At 35.1% G+C, this 25,533-nt stretch overlaps 2 protein-coding genes across 2 annotated transcripts; one reads left to right on the forward strand and one right to left on the reverse strand.

The window, feature by feature from the left end:
• The first annotated feature begins 5 nt into the window (after window positions 1–5).
• On the forward strand, window positions 6–5,025 carry LOC144438563 (nucleoside diphosphate kinase B-like). Its single transcript, XM_078127644.1, has 4 exons — window positions 6–205; window positions 3,337–3,438; window positions 4,007–4,066; window positions 4,758–5,025. The coding sequence occupies exons 1-4, from the start codon at window positions 38–40 to the stop codon at window positions 4,926–4,928; spliced, it is 501 nt and encodes a 166-aa protein (XP_077983770.1). The 5' UTR covers window positions 6–37; the 3' UTR covers window positions 4,929–5,025.
• Window positions 5,026–8,010: 2,985 nt separating this feature from the next.
• Window positions 8,011–25,458, reverse strand: LOC144438975 (sorting nexin-25-like). The gene is made up of 22 exons (XM_078128207.1): window positions 25,222–25,458; window positions 24,874–24,952; window positions 24,043–24,127; window positions 23,619–23,676; window positions 22,802–22,875; window positions 21,930–22,108; window positions 21,382–21,568; window positions 20,192–20,342; window positions 19,475–19,686; window positions 18,773–18,812; window positions 18,168–18,284; window positions 17,665–17,850; window positions 17,330–17,485; window positions 16,735–16,866; window positions 15,605–15,751; window positions 14,776–14,889; window positions 14,117–14,205; window positions 13,629–13,742; window positions 13,026–13,166; window positions 10,910–11,091; window positions 9,015–9,115; window positions 8,011–8,391 (listed from the first exon to the last, which is right to left on the reverse strand). Exons 1-22 carry the CDS (start codon window positions 25,456–25,458, stop codon window positions 8,260–8,262), a joined length of 2,913 nt encoding a protein of 970 aa, XP_077984333.1. The 3' UTR covers window positions 8,011–8,259.
• Window positions 25,459–25,533: the final 75 nt, after the last annotated feature.

Here is a 25,533-nt window from a genome sequence, read left to right on the forward strand (position 1 = left end):
ATCTGAATGATTCTTTCTTTTCTGCATTTGGCAGCACATGGTGTGTACTGTTCTCTCTGTCCTGTCAGCATTTTTCAGAGCCATGGCGACTGAACGTACTTTTATCATGGTTAAACCTGATGGTGTCCAACGAGGACTCATCGGAGATATCATTCAAAGGTTCGAAAAGAGAGGATACAAGCTGTGCGCCATGAAATTCATGAAGGTAAGGGAAAATTGGGAAAGTTCAATGACCTCTTGAATGTCTCTCCACGTATTTGAAGACTGTCTATGTGGAATAAACGAACCGTCCAAACGTAAAATTTTTAATCGAGCTAGCTGTTGAGTGTCGTGTGCTTCGAGACACGCTTGTACCCCAGTACAATATCAGTTTAGTAGGTAAATAGGACTGGAAATGTGTGAAAGAAAATAACTACATTTTGTACGTGTACCCAGACGAGATAATTGATGATAATCTTTATTACTTACTTAACAACATGCTGTGGAAAGCATGGTATAGTATAGCTGCAATAATTGTAGCGTTTGATGTGATTTTGAGGGCTTTTTCGTCATGGAAGATAAGTATGCTGACTTTAATAAACAATCATCACTAATAACTAATCTATGCCAATACTTCAACATATGCTTAATAACAACAAAATTAACAGGAAAACGCCCCAATTCCCCTATAATACCATTAATTGGAGCTCTCTTAGAAACACCCAATAAAAATCTATAAAAAGAGTAACTAATCTCATCAAAAAAATTCTTTTGATTTATTTCGCAACCATAAGTCATGATAGGAACTATTAAACGACCAAAAAGATCTACAGCTATATAACTGAAATACATCCATCAGAAGATAGTCTACGTAAACTGAAAAGAGCTTTCATGGACTTTAACTTCAAGTTACAGAAATTTCTTTTAAACTTACCATTAGCAGAAATTATAATACCCAAGTAGCAATATTCCTTAACATTATCAATTGAAATTCCATTTAAATGAAAACTAACACTTTTAATCAAACGGTTGCTCTTATTGAAAACAATGACTTTAGTTTTCTTGATGTTTACAGTTAATTTCCATTTTGAACAAAAGTTGTGTAACTTATCAAAACAATGTTGTAAACCATTGGTAGATTCTGACAATAACAAAAGATCATCAGCATAAAGAAGGCAATTTAGAGAAAGAGAGTTAAACTTAACTGGTAAATCCTCATTGGAATCAAAGATACAAGGTAAATCATTTAAATAAATATTAGATAAAGTTGGACTTAAATTGCAGCCTTGCTTGACGCCTACCAAAGAAATAAAAAAAATTGTGAGACCAGCATTTGTTTTTACACAATACTCAACATTATCATACATAGATTTAATCAAATCATAAAATTTACCGTTTAAAATGTACACCATAATTCCTCAGTTTCCAAAATAGACCATTACGCCAAATGCTATCAAATGCTTTGCGAAAGTCAACAAAACAGCTGTAAAGATACTTATTACAATTACTTGACTTGGTAGTAGAGTACACATATTTCTCAATTGCTGATTTTAGTACAAAAATATTATCAGATGTTCTCCTCTTGGCCCTGAAACCTGACTGGAAAGGAGTGTAAATTTTGTTATTATCTAAAAAATTAACAAGTCTACCATTTAAGACTGAGGTGAAAAGTTTTGCTAAGCAACTATTTATGGAAATGCCTCTATAATTTGAAGGATCACATTTAACACTTAACAGACTTAAAAATAGGCACAAGAATGGCATTCTTCCATTGACCAGGAAAAGTACCTGAAGAGAGAATAGCATTAAACAAAATACACAATGGTTTCAGAAGAACATGACTACCAAATTTTAACATCTCATTCAGAATACCATCAAAACCTGGTAATTTACTACATTTCAACTTTTGTAAAGCTTTCAAACTCATAATCATAATCATATGCAAAGAGAAATGTTGTAGAAACTAGAACTTTAAATCAATCAAAGTGAAATTAAGTGGAAGCATATATTACCTGGATATTGTGATTGGCACATTGGTTTAAATATGTAGTTTTCATATTTTTTGTCTTTCATTTATATAATATTTATCTTTTTGATGTTTTTAAAGTAAATATTAAGTGTAGATTATGAAAGGAGTGTAGTAAGGCCTTGGTACCAGTTACCCTACCCCACCTAGCTTTTCACAGCCAACCCTAAACGTTTTTTTCGAATACATCATATTCAAGAAAAAAATAATAAAATCGCAAAAATTGTGAAGTTTCACAAGAAATAGTGGATGTGGAAACTGACATCTGCACTTAAAAAGACAAAATAAAAATGTTCTTCCAATCTGTAATGGCTGTACATCTTATAGGAAGAAATAAATAACAACACAGAGACCATTTGGAAAACAATGGAAAACCTGAACTAGACACCATTTGGAAAACAATGGAAAACCTGAACTAGACACCATTTGGAAAACAATGGAAAATCTGAACTAGACACCATTTGGAAAACAATGGAAAACCTGAACTAGACACTCACACAGAAAAAATAAAATAAAATAAAAAATCTACCTGATTTGATTTAGCAAAAAATATTCAGGAAACCACAAAACAAAAGCGGAAATAACACTACACAAACAAACAAATACAGCACAGGGAATACCTTTGCCAAGGATAACACAAAAAAGTTTTAACAACTTATTTCCATTGTGGTCCTCCAATGGACCTACCCCACCTATTCTAAAATCGAGTGTATTCAGAACCACACAATTTTAATTATTAGGCTTAGGAAGGATGGGGGGGGGGGGGGGGGGGGGGGGGATTTAAATATGATGTCTACATGTAGAAAAACAACACAAGAGTTATGATTTAAAAGTTAATGTGAAATGTCCTTAAGGTTTACAGCGTTACCTTGTAGTTATTTAGTTTTCTAGCCAAGATTTTTGTATCTGTCTGTATTCCAGCAGAATCGGTTCCTAGTACATGTACATATATGACACTTTAGAGTGCTACTACATCTTATGTTTTGATTTGTGTTTCAGGGTTTTTGAAAGCAGTTATATGTATGATGACAACTCATCTGTGCAAGTGTTCAGTCTAAATTAATGGGTAAACTTTGTATTGCACCAAAATTTAATTAGCTCACCAAAGCTTTCACCAGGTATCCCCCATGGCTTCATCAGTGTGTTTTCTGAAGTCACTACACATGTTAGTCATGGTAAGGCAGCTAGTGCCAGTTGGAATATCTGACTTGTTTAATAAGATGTACATGTAGATCTCTCGGGGTAGATCTATCTTTCTGTTGTCTCGGCAGCCAAGGCCAATCGAGATATCTGATGTGTAATAATATAGTCTCTATCTTTCTGTTATCTAGGCCTCTGAAGAGCTCTTGAACCAGCATTACGCTGATTTAAAGGGTAAACCATTCTTCTCAGGACTTACTAAATTTATTTCATCAGCACCAGTATGTGCAATGGTAAGTTAATCTGACTTGATGTGTAAAGTATGATTGCAATTCACTTTGTCCCAATTTCAATTCGCCCCATTTTCAACTTTTCGCAATTCCAATTCACCCCAAATCAACTTGTCCCATTTTCAACTTGTCCCGTTTTGAATTCTTCACTTTTCAAAATCACATAGTACAGTAATTTACAAATCTTTGCAATATGGCTAACATGTGCAGGTATTTTAGTTATAAAAGACGTTTCAATATTATGATGTAAAAAACATGGTACATGTACATCCAACAATATACTGACTTTTAGTTTGGTTTAATATCCCTCCCTTGTTTTTGGTAGGAAAATGAGAATTGTACAGATATTGCAAAATATAACAAACAATCAGCCAAGAAATGCGATGCACTGAAATTGGGGTGAGTTGTATGGGACAAGTTGAAATGGCATGAGTTGAAATTGGGATGAAATGATTCGTCACCGTAAAGTACATATATGCAAGGTTCATGTTAGATTCTGTAGACTCATAGTAAAGATTATTGTTTAGATGTTTAGATGACACTAATGATGGAGAAATATTGACCTTTACAGGCATGGGAAGGCAAGGATGTGGTGAAACAAGGTAGAGCTATGCTGGGAGAAACTAATCCTGTAAGTATCAAATAATACACCAAGTTGATCAAACTTTTATGTTGTCTTTTAATACCATGTTGTCCCTGAAAACTGACCACCGTGATCTGGTTTGAATATGAATGTTGGTGTGTCCATGTAAGAGATGAAGATGTTGTGGTATAATGAATATCATCAAGTCATCACTACCAGGGGGTGGGGGTGGGGGGGGGGGGTATTATTCCTGAATTTGCCATTCATAACTATTGATATCAAACCATGAAATGTAATACAAGTCTCTGTAGTTCCAACACACTGTGCCTTGTGTTATTTATCCAGTTTATTTATTTACTTTCCCTGTTTGTTAGTTTGTAAATACTTGTCTGTACATTTGAGATTAGAGTGCAAGGTACTGTAAACCTAGATATTTTCACTACTACAAAATTTTACAATTTTACTGTCTTCAACAAGTTCTCAAAGACCAATTTCCTCTAATTACCAGACTGGTACATTGTGTTCATATACAAGAAGGCATTTTAGTCACTATGTATTTTTGCACTTTTTGTTTTCCAGTGAAATTAGCGAAAATAAGTCTTTAGCGAAAATTTGCAGGTTTACAGTATATTGTGTTGTCACACTATGCAGGAGAAATATAGAACATCATGTACCCACTGTAGAATTGTTTACATTATAATGGATCCAATAACCATTACTTTTGTGTCATGTATTTCAGTTGGATTCCAAACCAGGCACTATCCGTGGAGACTACTGTATTGACATCGGCAGGAACATCATCCATGGATCAGATTCAGTGGAAAGTGCCACCAAAGAGATTAATCTGTGGTTCAAGGAAGATGAAGTACTTACATGGGAAGCTTGCTCACACAAGTTTGTCTATGAATAAAATTACTTGTAAATCATGTTTGAATTATGAAATATGTAAGTGCAAATCAGTGTCATTATTGTCTGTCATGTCCCATGATTTGAAGACAAATAAAAGTAAAAAATGAAATGTAATATTGTCTCCCTTGTTGTCTGTTTTATTTAGCTTATAAAATCTTCTGAACATCATAAGTTTTGGCCAGCATCCTGTGTAGTCTTATGACATGTGGTATGTTTACAGACATGTCTGATTTGGCAATGTCCTACTGACTAGGAGACTAATCTATGTCAAACTGATTCCATACGTACAATAACAAACATTTTACACATCGTTTAAATGTTTTGCAGTTTATTGAGTTGCGAACAAGAGTTTGGTATATGTTATTTCGCATTATTTTTTCAAGTAGAAAAACATAGTGAAGCTGTTTTATCAAATAAAAATCCAAAGTAAATACCAAATTCTCATCCATATGGCCACTTTAAAAATTAATGTGACATTCAAGTAGAGATCTGGCTCAGATGAGCGGTCATTTTACTCTTATGCAAAAAGAGAAATGGTATATTCAAACATTCTGGAGAAAAAGCTGACAATGTATGTGATTCTGAATTAACATATATTTATTTAGACTAAGATATGTCATGTCACTCTGCCCTCACTGGCCTCTTCTGATAGAGGAGTTGATTGATGTGTGAGGGCGCCCTGTCATAGCATACCTTACATACTAAGCCTAGTGTAGACTGTAAGATACATGTCACGCCACCCTCACTGGCCTCCTCTCACAGCGGGTTGACTGATGTGTGAGGGCACCCTGTCATAGCGTACCTTACATACTAAGCCTAGTGTAGACTGTAAGATACATCATGTCACACTGGCCTCCTCTCACAGAGGAGTTGATTGATGTGTGAGGGCGCCCTGTCATAGCATACCTTACATACTAAGCCTAGTGTAGACTGTAAGATATGTTGTGTAGCTCTGCGCTCACTGGCCTCCCCTCACAGAGGAGTTGATTGATGTGTGAGGGCGCCCTGTCATAGCATACCTTACATACTAAGCCTAGTGTAGACTGTAAGATACAACATGTCACTCCGCCCTCACTGGCCTCCTCTGATAGAGGAGTTGATTGATGTGTGAGGGCGCCCTGTCATAGCATACCTTACATACTAAGCCTAGTGTAGACTGTACGATACATCATGTCACACTGGCCTCCTCTCACAGAGGGGTTGACCGATGTGTGAGGGTGCCCTGTCATAGTGTACCTTACATACTAAGCCTAGTGTAGACTGTAAGATACATCATGTCACACTGGCCTCCTCTCACAGAGGGGTTGACCGATGTGTGAGGGTGCCCTGTCATAGCATACCTTACATACTAAGCCTAGTGTAGACTGTAAGATATGTTGTGTAGCTCTGCGCTCACTGGCCTCCTCTCACAGAGGAGTTGATTGATGTGTGAGGGCGCCCTGTCATAGCATACCTTACATACTAAGCCTAGTGTAGACTGTAAGATACATTGTGTCACTCTGCCCTCACTGGCCTCCTCTCACAGAGGGGTTGACTGATGTGTGAGGGCGCCCTGTCATAGCGTACCTTACATACTAAGATACATCATGTCACGCCACCCTCACTGGCCTCCTCTCACAGAGGGGTTGACCGATGTGTGAGGGCGTCCTGTCATAGCATACCTTACATACTAAGCCTAGTGTAGACTGTAAGATACATCATGTCACGCCACCCTCACTGGCCTCCTCTCACAGAGGGGTTGACCGATGTGTGAGGGCGTCCTGTCATAGCATACCTTACATACTTAGCCTAGTGTAGACTGTAAGATATATCATGTCACACTGGCCTCCTCTCACAGAGGGGTTGATTGATGTGTGAGGGCGCCCTGTCATAGCGTACCTTACATACTAAGCCTAGTGTAGACTGTAAGATACATCATGTCACGCCACCCTCACTGGCCTCCTCTCACAGAGGGGTTGACCGATGTGTGAGGGCGTCCTGTCATAGCATACCTTACATACTAAGCCTAGTGTAGACTGTAAGATACATCATGTCACGCCACCCTCACTGGCCTCCTCTCACAGAGGGGTTGACCGATGTGTGAGGGCGTCCTGTCATAGCATACCTTACATACTTAGCCTAGTGTAGACTGTAAGATATATCATGTCACACTGGCCTCCTCTCACAGAGGGGTTGACCGATGTTTGAGGGCGTCCTGTCATAGCGTACCTTACATACTAAGCCTAGTGTAGACTGTAAGATACATCATGTCACGCCACCCTCACTGGCCTCCTCTCACAGAGGGGTTGACCGATGTGTGAGGGCGTCCTGTCATAGCATATCTTACAGACTGATACACTTGGCAATACTGGCATTAACACTTGTGGAAAAAATCCATTATTTATATATATTGTTTATATATATTGTATATTTCAGTTGCAAAGATATGTAAAACACATGTCAGTACCACCATGCTATGGAAAGTACTTTGGTTAAACTACTGTATAGACTGAAAAACATATTGACAAACTATCACTGTTCACACTGTACAATCTGGTGGGAATTCTCGACTATCCAGGAATCTTAATGGTTTGTTAGATCAACCAATGTCTTCACAATATCATTTGGATAAATTATATACTGTACAACACACATTTCATAATGAAATGAAGTGCAGTTCATGCATTAAAATTTGCCATATAAGACATCGACAATATAGTCAGTTGGTGCTGAAGTGCATGGTACTCTTGCTTTGATGCCTATGGTGTCTAATTCTTGCTAGGAGTATAACTCTTCTCTTTTTTTTTTCAGTTTTGTAAAGCGCATTGAGGCTGTTGCATAATGCGCTGATAAGAATTTATTATTATTATTCTTATTATGTGGAGTAGTCTTTGGAAAATAATCATCTGATATATTGAGCATTTACGATAATTTACAATTTATCACAAAACAACACTGGATGGCAATTCTGTTAATGAGTGATCACATAATAAAAGGAAATGTTTCCTCATCTGGCTTCCAGGAAAAAGAAAATCATGTTGTGACCATATTTGTTTTGACTGTGAAGTAGTGGCCATATTTATTCTTATTTAACAAAATGAAGTAGTTGGCATATTTCTTTTTATTCAATATACAAATATCTGGTAGAAGCTGTACATATACAGTTCTGTTTTGACTGCATAATAGTGGCCATGTATGTTTTTATTGTACAAATCAAATGGTAGACAGTTCTGTTTTGACTGCAGAATAGTGGCCATATTGTTAAATAATGTGGTAGCTATATTTTTCTATATTTTCTATATTTTTAGCTATATTTTGATAGCTATATTTTAAGGCTCACAACTTCTAGATATCTACATTGCCATGGCCATCGTCATTTTTGTGTGTTCCCGTCTCTTTCGTCGCTGGTCTTCTTCCACTTTCTTCACTATTTTAGGATCTTTCAGTTCTGGGCACAGTTCCAGTAACACTAGTTCAAATAAAACCTGCACAAAAAGACACAAACATACTTATTCAGTTCCCAGTCAAACTAACAATGAATGATTCCAAGCTGGAGATTATCCATGTAAACTTAGTCTGTCTTAAATTACTTTACAACAAAAATTTTCCTTCTTATATCATCTTTAAAGTTGTGGATACTTCAAAAATTGGCCATTTTTACTGACTAGGAATTGCTAGGAATTTGGAGGATCAACAAATTGAGATGACTTTAATATACATATTGCTAAACAATTGAACCGCTAAAAATTAATAATTATACACTTAAAAACCACATGTTGAGTTTTGGACTACTTTGTAATAATGCATGATAAGGAAAAATGTTCAACATGTTTTTATGAAATATGGCATTCTTTTGTTCTCTCAAAATGGTAACACACTATTTATTGGCCATGATAAATTGTGGTTTTGTTTCCTATCCTAGGTGACACAGTTACCACGCTTTTTTCTTGGTTTTATGAAACGGTAAAAACTCTGTGATCAAAATCAGTATGATTCACATACCTTACATAACTGTGGGTAAGAATATATCAACCAAATACAGAATGTGCTAAGGCACACACCATGTAACTCAGCTACATACAAACATTGTACATTTTGAAACACTTACATAGAAAAGATGTTTGTTCGTCCTGACATCTTGGAAGGCATTGAATACTTTGATGGTTCCAAGCTTACTGTTCTTCTTTCCTAACAGGTTTTGTAAAGCATCTGCATAAAAACATAACAAAAAAAAATAATCTCACATTTGGTCCTGCTTCACAAGATAATGGAAACAAAGAACTTGTCTGAGGACTGTCCTAAGAATGATAACATCATGGTATTGTCACAATATTTATTGATTGCAGTTCAGTGAAAAGTTGTTTAAATATGTTGTAGGTTTCGTTTGTGTCAAATATATGTAGGTGTATGTGCAGTAACCTTTGTTGCAGAAATGTGTACATACAGCACCCTACTCAAGTCACTACTCAAATCCTATACTAGATAGCTATAGCCAATTAAAGTGCTGATGTGTGTCAAAATTTTAAGTATAGTTATATCGTATTTCACAAACTGTACATGTTTTGCTCTTTGGTCAGAAATGTACATGACAGTGCCCTCATTGATAGGAATATGTATGTATAGTGTCTTCCTTTCAGAACTGCATGTAAACAGTGCCCTCACATGTCAAGAAATATGGATGTATAATCTCCTCTTTTTTATAGAAATACAAACAGCGCCCTCGCCTATGAAACATTCATATATGTAGAGTACCCCCTTGTATAAGAAATGCTTATTCTCAGCATCATTTTTAGCACAACTGAACTTGTTCAGTAGTGCTATAGGGATCGCCCGGCGTCTGTCTGTCTGTCTGTGTGTGTGGATGTGTGTGTGTGTGTGTGTGTGTAAACAACTTAAAGTCAAAAACCGCTGAACCGATTGCCACGATATTTGGTGGGTCCATTACTTTGGGTGTCTAGTTGGGAAATTGTTCAAATCAAAATGATCGCATCACAGGTGTGTGATTTGGGTCAAAAAATGTGATTTTTGGTCAAAAAACTTAAACTCAGAAACTACTGGGGAGATTGGTGCGAAATTTGGTGGGAACATTCTTAAGGGGGTGTAAAGTAAGATTTGTTCATGACGGGATGATTCCATCAGTGATATGCAAATTAGGGCTAAAAATGTGTCTTTTTGGTTAAAAATCTTTAATTCTAAAACTACTGAGCAGATTGGGCTGAAATTTAATGGGAATGTATCTAGGGATGTATGGACGAAGAAATATTAAGCATACCATGATTCCATGAGTGATATGCAAATTAGGTGTAAAAATGTTCATTTTTGGTCAAAAACTTATATCTCAAAAAGTACTTGGTCAATTAGTCTGAAACTTGGCAAGATGTTTCTGAAACTGTTATTCTGCAGATTTTCTTAAAAACATTTTGACAAAATTGGCCCTAGCAACCATGACCACACCCTTTAGCAACAACCAAATGGCAGTATATTTTGGTCAAATAACAACATCATCTGGTAAGCAAGTGAGTAAACATTCAAAAAATGTATGTAAATTTGCATAGCAACAAGACCACGCCCATAACAACAGCCAAATAATCACGTATATTGCAAAGATAACAACAGGAATAGAAAGACAGATGAATAAACATTCAAAAAATGTATGCAAATACCCTAGTAACCATGACCACGCCCATAGCAACAGCCAAACGGTGGTGTATTTCACAAAGATAACAACAGGGTTTAATAGACAATTGAATAAACATTCAAAAAATGTATGTAAATTTTCCTAGCAACAAGACCACGCCCATAGCAACATAGACTAGCATATGGATAAACATTTTTAAAAACTACAGTTGTGCTACAACGCCATTGGCGGTATTTTGTATTTAATATTAACAGTTTATCAACTGGTCTTAGAGTTATGACATGCACACTGCCCTCTTGTGTCAGGAATATAATGTAGAATAATCTAATAAGTAAATCAAGTTATTTTAGAAATGTATTTCTCACCTGGTATGTTCTGTAGTAGTTTAAGTCTGGCACGTAGTTTAGTTTTTAGTTTTTCCTCATCATTCCTTGGTGGGTACGGTGGTGCTATTTCTCCATTTGGCCACATTGCATCACGAAAATAGTTGATGTAATAGATCATCATTGGTTCAGAGACAACCCAGTTAACACCCTCACGAATTTGTCTGCAACATAGTACATATACTATTTGCAATTTCATAGTAAACAAATGTATACATTTGAAACTATTTCGGTTCATTTTTAATGGGAAGTGTGCACAATTTGACAATTTATTACAATCACTTTTCACCCCATTGTCTGAGGAAACATTATTGTACACTGTCATTTAGCATTAACGATGAACAAATGTACAGGTTATTGATGAAGTCCAAAAACACTTTAAGATTTCACTTTTTTGATGTTTGAGAAACATGCACTATTTGACTTTTACAACATGCACTTGTGCTGGGAGCAGGTTGATGCTTCGGAAAGGCTATAACAAAGCTATTTTTTGACTATTTATCATCACACACATTACAAGTTCTGTATCATGCCCATTATTATCATTATATTTGTAAGTTTTCCTTGCCTGAAAATTTGTATATATTGTCTAAAAGTTCTCCATTGAGGGAGGTCAAACTCGATTAGTTGTTTTGTCAACCATTTTGTCCTCATTTCCACATCTGTTCAAACGTATTTTGTTTACTCATTTTTTATAGTTTTAGTTGTAAAATTATTAATGTAGTGGAAATAAAGTATTATTATGACAAGTAAAAATCTGCTATCATCATTTTTGTGATCAAAGTAGAAAATATTTTTTATCAAGAAACAGGCAGATGATATGACTTGTACACACCGTAGTAGCCAAACTATGCCCTCCTGTGTCCAAAATATGAAACAATATACGATTTTCTGAAAACCAAGCAACCAAGTTTTATGACAACACTAACTACCTATACACTAACTACCTATTCGTGTAAGTATAGACCCTGTAGGGTCTATGGTATAAGCAAAATTATATTATATCATGCTACTTTGCGCCATTCTGATTGGATAATAACTGTGGTAAAATCCCATTTTACCACGGCTGGCAGTGGTAAAATGGGCCCCTAAACTAGCATATGAATAGTACATACAAGCTGAATGTGATCGTTCTTATGCCAATAAGTTAACACTTCCCCAGAGTAAAGGTGTGTCAGGTATCCTGTACAATAGTTTGGGTTACAGTAGTCCAAATAATTCCACTGATGACCTTGCGATCGAAAGCAACGATCGATCAGTGGCTTCAACATCACTGATAAGGTACAAGTTCTCCCATGCAACGAGCCGTCTCAGCGTCCTACTCTCGTTACGCGTTGAATCAAGCAACACCAATTTAACTTTTAACCATCAGTCAAGTGCGTCAGGATTATTTCAAAACTGTACATTTTCAGGTTCGGTCAATGTTCAATTTGTTAACCATTAAATTAAAGTAGACTGTGTAACATCGCGTCTCTGATTAACTGTCTCGCGCTTTCTCCAATTCAACTGATTCAACGCTGAGACATCTATTTTTAGCAGTGTACAAGATTGTATTCTTATGTAAATATCCAAACAAAATTGTTACTTTCTTAGACCTCTTGCCCCGTTTTCTTTGTTTCAACGCGTTTATGCATTATATGATGTAAATAAAGTATGCAATGCAATGCATTGCACTGCAGTGTATGGTTTGTGTTCATGCAGTGTGTGTGTGTGTGTGTGGGGGGGGGGGGCTACATGAACGTATCCACTCATCAAAATATGCTCGTTCCCGACGATCTATTACCGACTATCTTTTTCTGTACGTGCGAATTCGCCTTTTCAGACATATAAATAACCACAGAATCACATTTAGAAGAAATAGACACATATTTTGATATAATATAATAGCAATAACTCCTGCCGAAGGCGGGTATACACTCGAATTTGGTACAATTCGCTCCATATTGCACTCGCCATTCGGCTCGTGCTATATGTCGCGAATTGTACCAAAATCTCGTGTATACCAGCCTTCGGCGGGGGTTATTGCTTAAGTATAACATATATTCTACTTCTTGAGGAAAAGCATGTGAATGAGTGAAATAAACAGATTACAACTTACTTGTTGATTGTACCACCAAATGTGACTTGTACAAAGATAATCAAAGTTTTCCTCAACCACTTGAAGACTCCTTTTAGTTCAAATATTTCACCAATCAGTGCATACAGAGATTCTGCTATGGAATCACGGCGATCTGGTAAACTACAAAGTATAAGATAAACCATATATCTTAATAACTTCCCCCTTTTAACAAAACTGCTCAAATATTGAGCAGAATTAAAATATACACAGTTAAAGTTCTGGCTTCTACTGGTTTTACGATGCAAAATAACAAGAATCTAGTAGCCCAGTGTATCTCTAGAAACATGCTGTACAAGTAATATGAAAGGCTTTTTTCTTCTGGAGATGCTATACTGAATGTCTGTTATAGACTTTTTAATTATGGTTTTCTTCATGTTACACTACAGCACTACTCAAGCTATGCTTAGCTACAGCCCTCTTCAAGGCATGTTACGGCACTTTCCAAGACATGGTGCAGGCTGCTCTGTACAAGCCTGTAAACAGAGCTCCATGCTGAAGAAATATACTGAATCTGTACACCAGATATATGTACAGTATTACACCACTACACAAAATAATTTTGTTGCTAGGAGACAATCCTACCTGTCTTCTTCCTCATCTTCATCATCTTTCTCTTCTGTTTCTTGAGGAAAGAATTCAGCCTGGAAGTTTTTGAAGATAGAAGCTAATGTGAAAGCAGGTTTCTTTTCATCTTTACTGAAAAATTAAACAAAGATGTCGGATGTTATTAAAATGTTAAAATGTTACAACATTTGTATATCAAGTCACTACTAGAATGATCACAGTGAGATGTCATGTACAAGCACAAGTGGAAACGGTCTTAAATTCTCAGTACATGAATTTAGTTTTTATATATTTTGATCAATGCTAAACAAATGCTAATCACATTTCAACATTCTAGAGGTTAAACACATATTTTTGCATTTTAATCTTAATTCTAATTTATTATTTTGACATTCAAATTTCTTGAGTATAAAAGCAAAGAGGATCAAATTCACATGTTTGCTATTCCTACAACTACTGTATACTCAATGTTATGATAGATTGTTGACAATATACTATTGACATACGTTGTAATTTTCTTGACAACTTCTGGACTTGGAATGAGGAATGAATACAAGTCTTCACTGTGTCTTAAACTTTCATCAGCTAAGATATCCTGTAATGAAGAAAAACACACATAAAAAATCAGGAGTGAAATTCTGAAATACCAAATAATTTCCGGCAACAATCATCAGCAAATATTTTTCTGCTAAAATTATTGATAAATATTTTCCCATCAAATTCAATGGCAAGTTACTAACCTATTGCATTGGCAAATACTTTCACACTAATACTATTGGCAAATATTTTTCCCACTGAAATTATTTGTAAATGCCTTCTTGCTAAAATTATTTCTTATTTGATCAAAATTCTTTGATTTTTTTATAAGTTTTTGTCATATTTCAACTGTATTTTGGATTAGATGCATAAAAGTAACACTTTAGAAAGAATAAACTGATTATCCAAATTAATGAGTTTAATTATCAACATTTTTGGAGTTCATAAAGTTACAATCTTCCAATTGTTTCCATCAAAATTGGCAACATGTGAGTCAGATACACAGAAATACACATATAGTCAAATCTAATGTCAATTGAACACTTTTATATGTATATGTATATGTATATGTATATGAATAATGGATGTATTTCTGCGTTTATATCTTTCACAAAATACTTTTACTTACAATAAGATATTGTTCAAGTAATTTCTTGGATTTATCCATGAATCCTCTGTCGACTGACTTGAAGGGTCGTTTCTTAATCTGAGGTAGTTCTCTCTTTCGTAACCAGCCACCACACTTGGATGAAATGTGTAAATATCGGATGAAAATGTTCAAATACATCATAATTTTAGACTAATAACTTCCAATTTTGTTTGTTTATTTCCAGACACACATATGCTTTGGTGAAATTGAAGAATATGTAATGTTCAGATTTCATTGTTTCATTTTGGAATCCAGTGATGCTAGAAACATCAGGAGGGTATCCACAAACATACATCCATGTACACACACACACACACACACACACACACACACACACACACACACACACACACACACACACACACACACACACACACACACACACACACACACACACACACACACTCGCACGCACACACACACGCACGCATACATGTATGTGTTCATACACAGACACAGACACACAGACACAAATGCACACAGAGATACATATCTGCACAACTGTCAAACATGTCTTTTGCATGCAGTTTTGAAGTCTTGGTGTATTTCATCTTGATGACAATCTTTAAGTTGCATAAATACAGTATTTTTTAGATAACATACATCACTACACCATTTTTGTAAAACTTTAGGATGTGAACATTTTTGCCCCATTCACCTTTCATAGGAAACTACTATTGCTAAATTAATTGGCAACCCCACCTCCACACACAATTCCAACCTTGATGAAGATCTTTCCATGGTATTGTAATATCACCAATTTTAAGCCAAACTTAATTTCCACATTCAATTATTGAGTTTTTTTTACCTCTCTAAGTTTTTGATGGAGAACATAGAAATCATTGAGTTTGTGTGATACCACCCATCCTGTACTAGACGGTCCTTGTACCGAGTTCTCTTTTAAATGTATCACTATCACATAATATGGAACTTCTTTGTCTTGTTCTTGCATTACCTGTTGGGAAAAAAAAATCCAAAAATTATAACAAATTTTCATGTTAATTTGTCTGTGACTTTCGTTTTGTACGCTGGTATGTAATAATTGTCTTTAGTCGTTCAAATAAATTCAGAAATTTGTTGAATATTCCGATAATGAATAAAAAAACAACATTTTTAATACAAGAAACACCATGTATGAAGGGTTTCATTTACAATCAAACATGTGAAAACAGAAGATAACATCAACTGATATCCAATTTATATATATATGTATATATATCTATTATGGCGTACGCTGTTGGTCAGCTTAGCGCTTCACAAAATTATCATGGAGTTCCACTTCCACCTGTCACTGGTAACTTCCGATATCCAATTTAAGTACCTGTAACTGTTCATTATTTGTTGTCATTTTTTGATTGTTGAAAAATCGGCAAGCCTATCCTGGAAACAACCAACTCTTGTAAATTAGCTGAAATACCTGTCTACTAGTCATTGATGATATGTTTACACTGGCTTGATGTCCATATGTATACCCTGTAACCTTAAATTTGCACCAAAAAAATAGCACCTCAGTAACTTACTCAACTTTAAATATTGTAATGAAGTTCTACTGCACTTGACATGTGTTCAGTCATTTGAGAATTTCCTGCAAGGGTTTATGGGAAAACCTCTGATGGTAACATCCTGAATGCCCTAATCTACATGTCTAGACACCCCTTGTATTTGTCAAGCCATACACTCCAAGATCTATGGATCTATGGCCAAGAAAAAGAGTTTACCTGTGATGTCATCACAAAGGTTTTCCCATAAACCCTTGTTATAGTAAATCTATGATCAAGACAAAGAGTTTAGGGTACCTGTGATGTCATCACAAAAGGTTTTCCCATAAACCCTTGTTATAGTAAATCCCCAAAATGGTCATACTTATGTCAAGCACTGTACGGCTTCTTTACAAGAGTTCAAGATCTGACTAGACTCTTTCTTTAAATTGCCTATTACCTCAGCATTGCATATGTTGACTTGCCATTCTCCAATATATTCACACCACATATCAGTACGATCTATGTGGGATTCTAACTGACGACGTTCAAGTTTCATAGCTTCAATTTCCCTCTCCAATTTCTGTAGAATCTATAAAGACAGTCATAAAAAACATATTCGAATATTTAATATTATCAAAAACGTGTATAACGTCAATGGGGGACAGAAAACAGTCTTTTAATATATTGTATCAGTGGTGAATACTTATTATATCATAAATGAAAAACATAAAAACAATTAATTTAAAAGATCAAATTTGCTATGTTTTGACTGTTATCGTTTTTGTTGTGTACATGAAGTTAATGTTATAGTATATGAACAGTAAATCATCACATAGAAGGATATTTTATGAGCCAATACACAAATACAATTCACAAAAAATAATGATAATGATCAAATACAACGCTATCAACAAATGTCTCTTTTCAGGCACATTTGAACATGAATTTTTCAACATGAAATACATACACACGAAGACATGTGAAACCAACATGGGATATTCTAACACTTAAAGAAATGAGATCTGTTTGAAAGACTGCCATCATAAAATTACCTTTGAATCAGGTCTCTGCGAGTTCTTGATACTCTGCCAAGCTTGCAGTTTATTGGCTACTCTCTCATCCAATAGTTGTAACTTGGTAACAGCATAGTTTGTTTGTTCTGCAATACTCACTCCAGTACTCTCACTCTCATCCATGGACCCTTCATCCTATGGTACATGGTATGACAAGGAAAGTCATTTGACTATCATGTGACACCTGGTGACTTACATTCAAAGTTATACAAAAAATTTAGTACATGTTATTTCTTGACAATTCTGACATGCCATTGCTGTCTGTCTCTTTCAGACATGGTCACAAATCTGTTGGTAACTGATCTTGGACCTACCTGTTGGTCACTGCTACTTTGGTCGTCACTCGTTCTTGACAATTCTGACGTGTCACTACTGTCTGTCTCTTCCAGACTGGTCACATACTGCTGATAAAAGTCACTGACAATAAAGGATGGATAGAAGTCTTCATCCAGGATGACATAGATATCATTCTGAGCTTCATAGAATGAATCTGGTTCTTTCTGTCAGAAAACACAACATAACACTATAGATTCACACATTCTGAGCTTACTTTGATAACCATGACAACTGATTAAAAGATCAGAGACATCTGTGCCATTTTAGGTTTTTGAAGCATGATATCATACTTTTATACATAGGGTTAATAGTTGACAGTGGTGGCCAAGTGGTCAAACAACTTGCCTCTTACCACTGCAAAGAGTTTTAAACCTTGGTTTTAAATTTGCCACCCTTTGAAAGTAAAAAGAGTGTTCTTTGGTTTGACTTAATTGAATTATGCAGGTTTTCCATGGGCACTCAAGATGAATTTAATCCTTACCTTATTTCCAACAAGGAAAGCTTCCATTCCCTTGAGAAATGATCGTTCAACTGTGATAGGTTTGGATGTTGCTATGTAGGCTTGGTATGCATGACTAGCATGTAGGGTTAGGTCTTTCTGTAATGTGCCAAATATTTATTCATTATATTTTTTTTATCATTTTATATTGGTATTGACTCGATATGAAAATAACCAAACAGACTCTTTTCTTGACAAAACTCTAGAAATCATTGAAAAAGGAAAATATCATGTTTTCCAACTCTGGAGATGAAACATTAACATATACGTAATTGTTAATATATCAGGCTGGAAAAAAATAGTTATTTTGAAAACAAGTTTATGGCATAAGACACTAAATCTACTGAATATAATGTTGTAGTTGATCCATTCTATCAAATTGAGGTCAAAGTTCAATATTCTATTACAGGTGGTATGACATAGATGGCATCTACAATAATATGGCATGCTTTTTACAATGGTTGTCACACAAACATTTATTTAAGACTTAAACTGTATCCAACTAAATTACTAACTATACAGATTGAAATACTAAACAATAGAAACAGCAACAGAGTGCATTCTGGGTATCAAAAAACATTACATACCTTGTTGAGAATCTTTAGGTTTTCCACTGCAATCCAAAACCTAAACACAAGAGAAATCAAAATTTATAAAGTGAAATCAAAATATCAATTTCCTGTGTACTGAAAACAATTCTCGTAAACCAGAGATGTTATTTCTTCCATGACACTGCGAAATAATGGTGTGTCTTGGACGGTGCTGAAGAAGAGGCTGTGGTGTACGACGATGACTGAAAACATGTTTTTACTTTGGTAATCAATACAATATATTATATATCTAAAATAACTGGCAATCAAGTCTAAAACTGTGAAAGAATAATAACATTCAGTGTAGGAAACACATCGTATTTTTCTCCAAAACAATAAATTGGTCATATTTCCAATATCTTGAAAGTCTTCATACAGTCATCCCTTGCATAGCGCCCCCTAGTGGTGTCCACATACATTGTCATGATATATATAATCTATTTAAAAACAAGTGAAGTGATGTGTATATCATAAAATACAGCCATAGGACATGGACTGTATATTTGCATTGTTTTTTATATTTATGAATATACATTTTGTATTTTACAACATAAATGCTTTGTATATTTAATACATGTATGTCATTCATCTATTTTTATGCATAAAATTACATTTTCACTCACGTCAAAAAAAGTTCTAATTAAGTGAAATCTATCTTACACATTTACCTATTATACAGTAACAACACTGTATACCTACCCAAGAAGGTTATCTTTCTTCTCTCGCTTCAAAAACTTCATGAAATATCTCCTAGCATTAGGATTATCCATAATTTCCTGAAAACTTAGTACTTTCCGGCGTGTTCCATCAGTGGAGTCTTCCCTACTAGGAGAATCTTTGCCATAGAATTTATACTCTGGTCCACCTAATAGTCGGATTCTCTTCTCACATTGAGCTTTGGAAACAGTGCACTGAAGGATATAACATATGGTTACTGATATACAGTCTGTATATCATAGAAATGGCCAAATGAAATTTAAAAGACAATGTTTAGCAATTTATTTATTTCTCTGACACCAGAATTAATTATAAGGAATGAGAAAGAGACCTCTTGGAAATATGGGTTTCAGATTTACAAATTTTAAGCTATTCCATCTTGAACTCATTATAAAAGAAGTGTCACATGGGGATGCCCCATTTGAGGATAAGTGAGGGATAACATTACATTAACCTACGACAGTCATCAAATTGAGTTTCTAAAATTGATGTGACCTGAAACAAAATTGGCAGAATATACTGACTGATTGATACAACTTTTGCTGTGAAACACTTGAAAATGATGATTTTCTCAAAGAATTTTATCATAGCCCACTGGTCTGAAAGCTGTTTCTGAACAGCACTCCTAGTGGCTAAACTATACAATCTTTTGTCTTTACGGATAACCAGAATATGGTATTGTGCTGAGGTTGTTGTTACCTGATTGATGTATCTTTTAAGATTCCTAGCCTTCAATAAGTCACCTTTACCATGACCTTTTGGTGACCCTTTCTTATCTGTGTCTAGTCCTCGTTCTTTCTTCAGATTTTCAATTGTTGTAGCTTGCATGATTTCAGTCATGATGTGATATCTGTTAGCATAAACACACGTGTTAAAGAAAATGTTGTCAGACTTATTTCTACCTTTATTTAACTTGTATTGATTACTGCTATCAACTTAAAGGGAAAGTCCAGTCAGTTTTATTTCTGCCTTTAGTACACTTGTATTGATTACTGCTATCAACTTAAAGGAAAAGTCCAGTCAGACTTATTTCTGCCTTTAGTACACTTGTATTGATTACTGCTATCAACTTAAAGGAAAAGTCCAGTCAGACTTATTTCTGCCTTTAGTACACTTGTATTGATTACTGCTATCAACTTAAAGGAAAAGTCCAGTCAGACTTATTTCTGCCTTTAGTACACTTGTATTGATTACTGCTATCAATTTAAAGGAAAAGTCCAGTCAGACTTATTTCTGCCTTTAGTACACTTGTGTTGATTACTGCTATCAACTTAAAGGAAAAGTCCAGTCAGACTTATTTCTGTCTTTAGTACACTTGTGTTGATTACTGCTATCAATTTATATGCTTTTGGGTGATGAAATAGCACCTGAGTAAACCCATCTTTGAAATCTTGCAAAGAAGCCCTACTGCACTTGACAAGTGTTCAACTATTTGGGGTCAGGATTTATGGGAACGCTTCTTGTGATGACATCATGGATATCCAAATCTCTGTCTTAATACTCTTTGTATTTGTAAAGACAACAAGATTTCGTTACATGTATTTGTCATCCCAAGAGTTTTTTCCCATAAAACCAATCAAATAAATGGCTTTGATAGTCATGTGACCTCAAATGTAGAACAAGTTTATGATGTACTTAAACACATTCCTCAGGTCAATAAAACAGAGTAATAATACGTTCTTGTACCATGACCAAGGGTTCTTATTACTTATGAATACTGTTTCTCCTGTTCAGGTCAACAGGCTATGTCAAACTGTTCATTTGCTGGCCTCTATGATGGTTTCAAGATTTTAGTATGTACTGCTTACACAGACATCAATGTTCTGTGTCTCCAGCATTATCATGCCCCCCAGTGCATTAAAGCCAGTGTTTCTGGATATACAACTCACCTGATTTGTTTTAGTACTTCTATATCATGACAATCATGTATAAGTTGTATGAAATCTTCATAACTTGCTGCATATGCATAAGTTCTTTTATGTTTCTCAGCTAACTGTTCTCTGTATTCTAAATGACCTAATATTGTTTGGTTGATGTAGTCTGGGTCACAGATCATGTCAACACAGGGTTTCATCACTAGAGGAAAGAAGCAATGCCACCAGATCAATAAACATAGAGTTCTATTACTGGAGGAGAGAATCAACATTTATCAACAATCATTCAGAGGTAATAAAGTTATCATTAATATTGTCAACACACGGTTTGTTTACTGGTGAAAGGAAACTTTACTACATGACTATGTACCAGTGATAACATGCATTGGTGTGTGTATACTATTGGTAATGCATTGCAAAGCAATACCATACAAGGATATATCTATGGTATAATTACTTTGACGTGGATAATAATCTCCCTGACAAGATGTCTGATAATGGTACATTTTCCCACTCTCTTAGGGGTCATTGTCCATATAAGGATATATATATGGTATGATTACCTTGGCAAGTAATGATCTCCCTGACAAGATGTCTGACAATGGTACATTTTCCCACGCTCTTAGGAGTCATTGTCCATATAAGGACATCTGCAGCTTTGCGGAGAAACTCCAACTCAGCATCTTCACTGTTCAAACATGGATGTAGTAGAAATGCTTTGGTGATGTCATCAGGATCCTTGCTAAAATGCAAATATCAAACAATACATTTTAATGAAGGTCATTATTCTCACAATTTTAGTTATTCATGATAGGTCCATTTTTTTCGAGCTTTAAATTTGTAATTGCACAGAAGAATAAGTCAAGGTCCTTACTATGTAATGCATCTCTTAAACCAGTTTTATGTAGTGGACACAGTTTTTTAACTTAGGATTGTAAGAACAAAATTCTATGTTTTACCCAGGATGATCCATTTTGAATTATGCCATAGCCTACTGTATGCTCACTGCTCCTCAGGTCATACATACTTGCAGCAAAATAGCACAATATATCTCTGAAGGACTTGAATGTTTCCTATGAAGAGTTGCTTGATGTTTTACTGACAAAAGTAGTATGATTGTTTAGTTTTAATATTACTTATTTACCTTTAAAGGGGAACACCCCTCCAGGAAATAAAGATATCTTCATTAACTTTGGGTTCTAAAGAGTCAAGTCATGGTTTTACATTACCTATATTATGCTCAATATTATGCTCAATTTCAGAGAAACATCAAATTGAAGTTGTCCCCCACTTGGGGATCTTTACTGTGGGCCACATTGCATCATGGGAGTCAGCAGAAATGATTATGCAGTGGTTGAACAATGAATATTTATGACATTTTCACTGAAAGTAATAGGCACTTAGGAATCATAAATGTTGTGACAGTGACACTTACCTTGGACTTGACTGTTTTAAATCTTGAAAGTGTGTATGTAGTTTATTGACAATGTCCTTTGTAATGAACCTTACCTATGGGATAAACAATCATTAATTAGGCTGTTATTATATAAAATCTACAGGATAAGATAACATAGACAGTACAATGGCCATGGTAGACTGTCGACAGTCGCTCGCGCCTTTTTTTTCCTACGTCTTATCTAAACTCCGAGGGCCTCGATATCAGTATGCGATTATAGTAGTATTGCACCGGATCGGAGCGAGGCAACGACTTAAGTTTAGATAAAACGTAGGAAAAAAGGTGCGAGCGACTGTCGACAGTCTATGGCCATGGTTGACACGCTGATTGTCTTGGAGGGTAAAAAATCTATTAATCAAAAATTTTAAAACCTGCCATGCCAATTGTGTAATATTTTGAATAGTCAATTAAGTATTTCTGGATAACTATATTTATACTGTTGTTTTTTTCCAATGGAAATCTGATATGTAAAGTTTGGAGAGAACATGTATATCAATCTTAGTACATCTTAGTACATAAAAATCACAAAATAAATAAAAAATATTGCACATGAAGTTTTGTCAAATTATAGATTATTATGTTTTAGTAAAAGACTTCAGAACATCATGTGGCACAATGATTGCAAGAACTACTGTGCCAGCTGTTTGCATCAACATATTCCCTTCACCATTACAACAAGTTTTGAACCATTCTATCTCCAAGTGAATGTAGAAGTGAAATTGAAAGTAAGTGTAGTTGATACATATGTAGTGTACAATTCTGACATATTAATGAAGACACTTTTGTGAATACTTACCAAATCTACTTTTGCAAATCTATGCATCAGTTTTTCTATAGATTCCCACATGTCATCCCTGCAATGTACAAGACAAGATTGGCTACCAAATACTATGTTATAAAAGACACTGATTTATTTTAAATGTTAAAGCTGTCACAAATGAAGCCTTGTTTCTTTTTCTGAGACTTTCTTTTAAATTTTGATTTGTTTTAAGTTTTCATTCTTTGCCTACCTCATCTTGCCAGATGTGATAACTTGAAAAGTTTGTGCAGTAAATTTCACAGTGAAATGAATATGAGTAGAGAATGAAAATTACATGATCCTAGAATTAAGTTCCGTTATCAACACAAGAATACAGTAATTTTGTTGTGAGTATCAACAAATTACAATACATGTACATTGCTTCCAAAACTTATGAGAAAAAAATCAGTTTTAAACTTACTCAACAACTGCAATAAAGTTACTGGTATCCATGGTGAGATCTTTATACCATGTCAATACATAATGTTGTATAACTAGATCAAATACTGCAAGGAATGAGAGAATAATAATAAATTCTGGAAATTGCCAAGAAATAATTCACTACCTCTGTGTGAAATGTGAACCTCAAACAATAGCACACTAGAGACTGCTATGACTCTGTCACCAAAGTAATAGCAGTGTTTCAGATGACCAAATAACACATTGCAAACTCAAGACATCATGGGGATGGTGAGGGGAGCTCTGAAGGGGGAGGGGAATCATACAGTCCTCTTGAATCTGACATTTCATTTAAAAGTAGCTGTCACCCTATCTAATGACTATCAGTAAAAACATAGAATAAAAAAATGTTTTTAAATACATTTGGTGCAAGTAAAGCTCTTAAAGGAAATAAAAGATGACAAATTTGAAGTAAACATATTTTGTATCAGTCCTTGTATTGAGTTCTCTCATAGACAGTTGACAGGAAAATTGTCAATTGTTCCCTTGCAAAAATAATACCATCCTTATCTAAGTCTAGTCTGTAAGGTACATTGTAATGGGGCGCCCTCACACATCAGTCAACCCCTTTCCCCCCAGTGAGGGCAGAGTGACACAACTTATCTTACAGTCCAGACTATGACAAATGGTAGCATTCTAGTGACAGTAACTTGGTGATGGTAAAAAACTATATTTTAATAGAGTGATGAACTTTCAAATTGATGATACTTATATCTAGATAACTTTATTGTAGGTATAACTGAATATAAAGTTATTTTATTGTTGTTAGTTGGTTTTAGCGTTGTTTCCTCACCTTCTTTGATAGCTTCATCCATGTTTTTGGATATAACTACTCTTCGTGGGCCAGGTTGTGATTCTCTGGCCAAATTTTCCTGAAATTATAACACACATACTAAACTTAATTCTATGACAGGAAAGGATTTATCAGTGGTCTAGTAATAAATTATACAATAAAGACATGGCTTGATTCCTAATACTATTAAAATTGTACTTATAAAATATCAAAATTTTATCTCTAGAAATACAGCACGATGTTCAAAGAGTATTTGCATATATCACAATGTACAGTCTGGGTCAAAATGATATTGCTGAGTGTCAGTAGCACATCAAATTGGAATTGAGTGTGGATTAAAATACTTACTGCCATTTTAGTTAGCAACTGATTGGCTACTGTCTCAGTTTCTTGTGGCTTTGGTCGTATTTTATCTCCTGAGGTGACAACAAAGAGAAATCCAACAGCCAGTCCAAGTGAACCGACAGTCAAGTAAAGTACCAGATAAAACACTGCTACTAAGATACCCAGCTGATATAGAACACCTGTTACAGCTACACAGGTTCCAATAAAGTATGGATTCATTAGTGTCTTCAGTATACCCATTCTGCTCAGATTTATTTCCTTGTTTTCTTCTAAGTATCAAAATGTCCTATTGAGAACAATGTTTTTAAAATCCAT

The sequence above is a fragment of the Glandiceps talaboti genome, chromosome 8, assembly GCF_964340395.1.
Source record: "Glandiceps talaboti chromosome 8, keGlaTala1.1, whole genome shotgun sequence".
NCBI classification, from domain to species: Eukaryota; Metazoa; Hemichordata; class Enteropneusta; family Spengelidae; genus Glandiceps; species Glandiceps talaboti.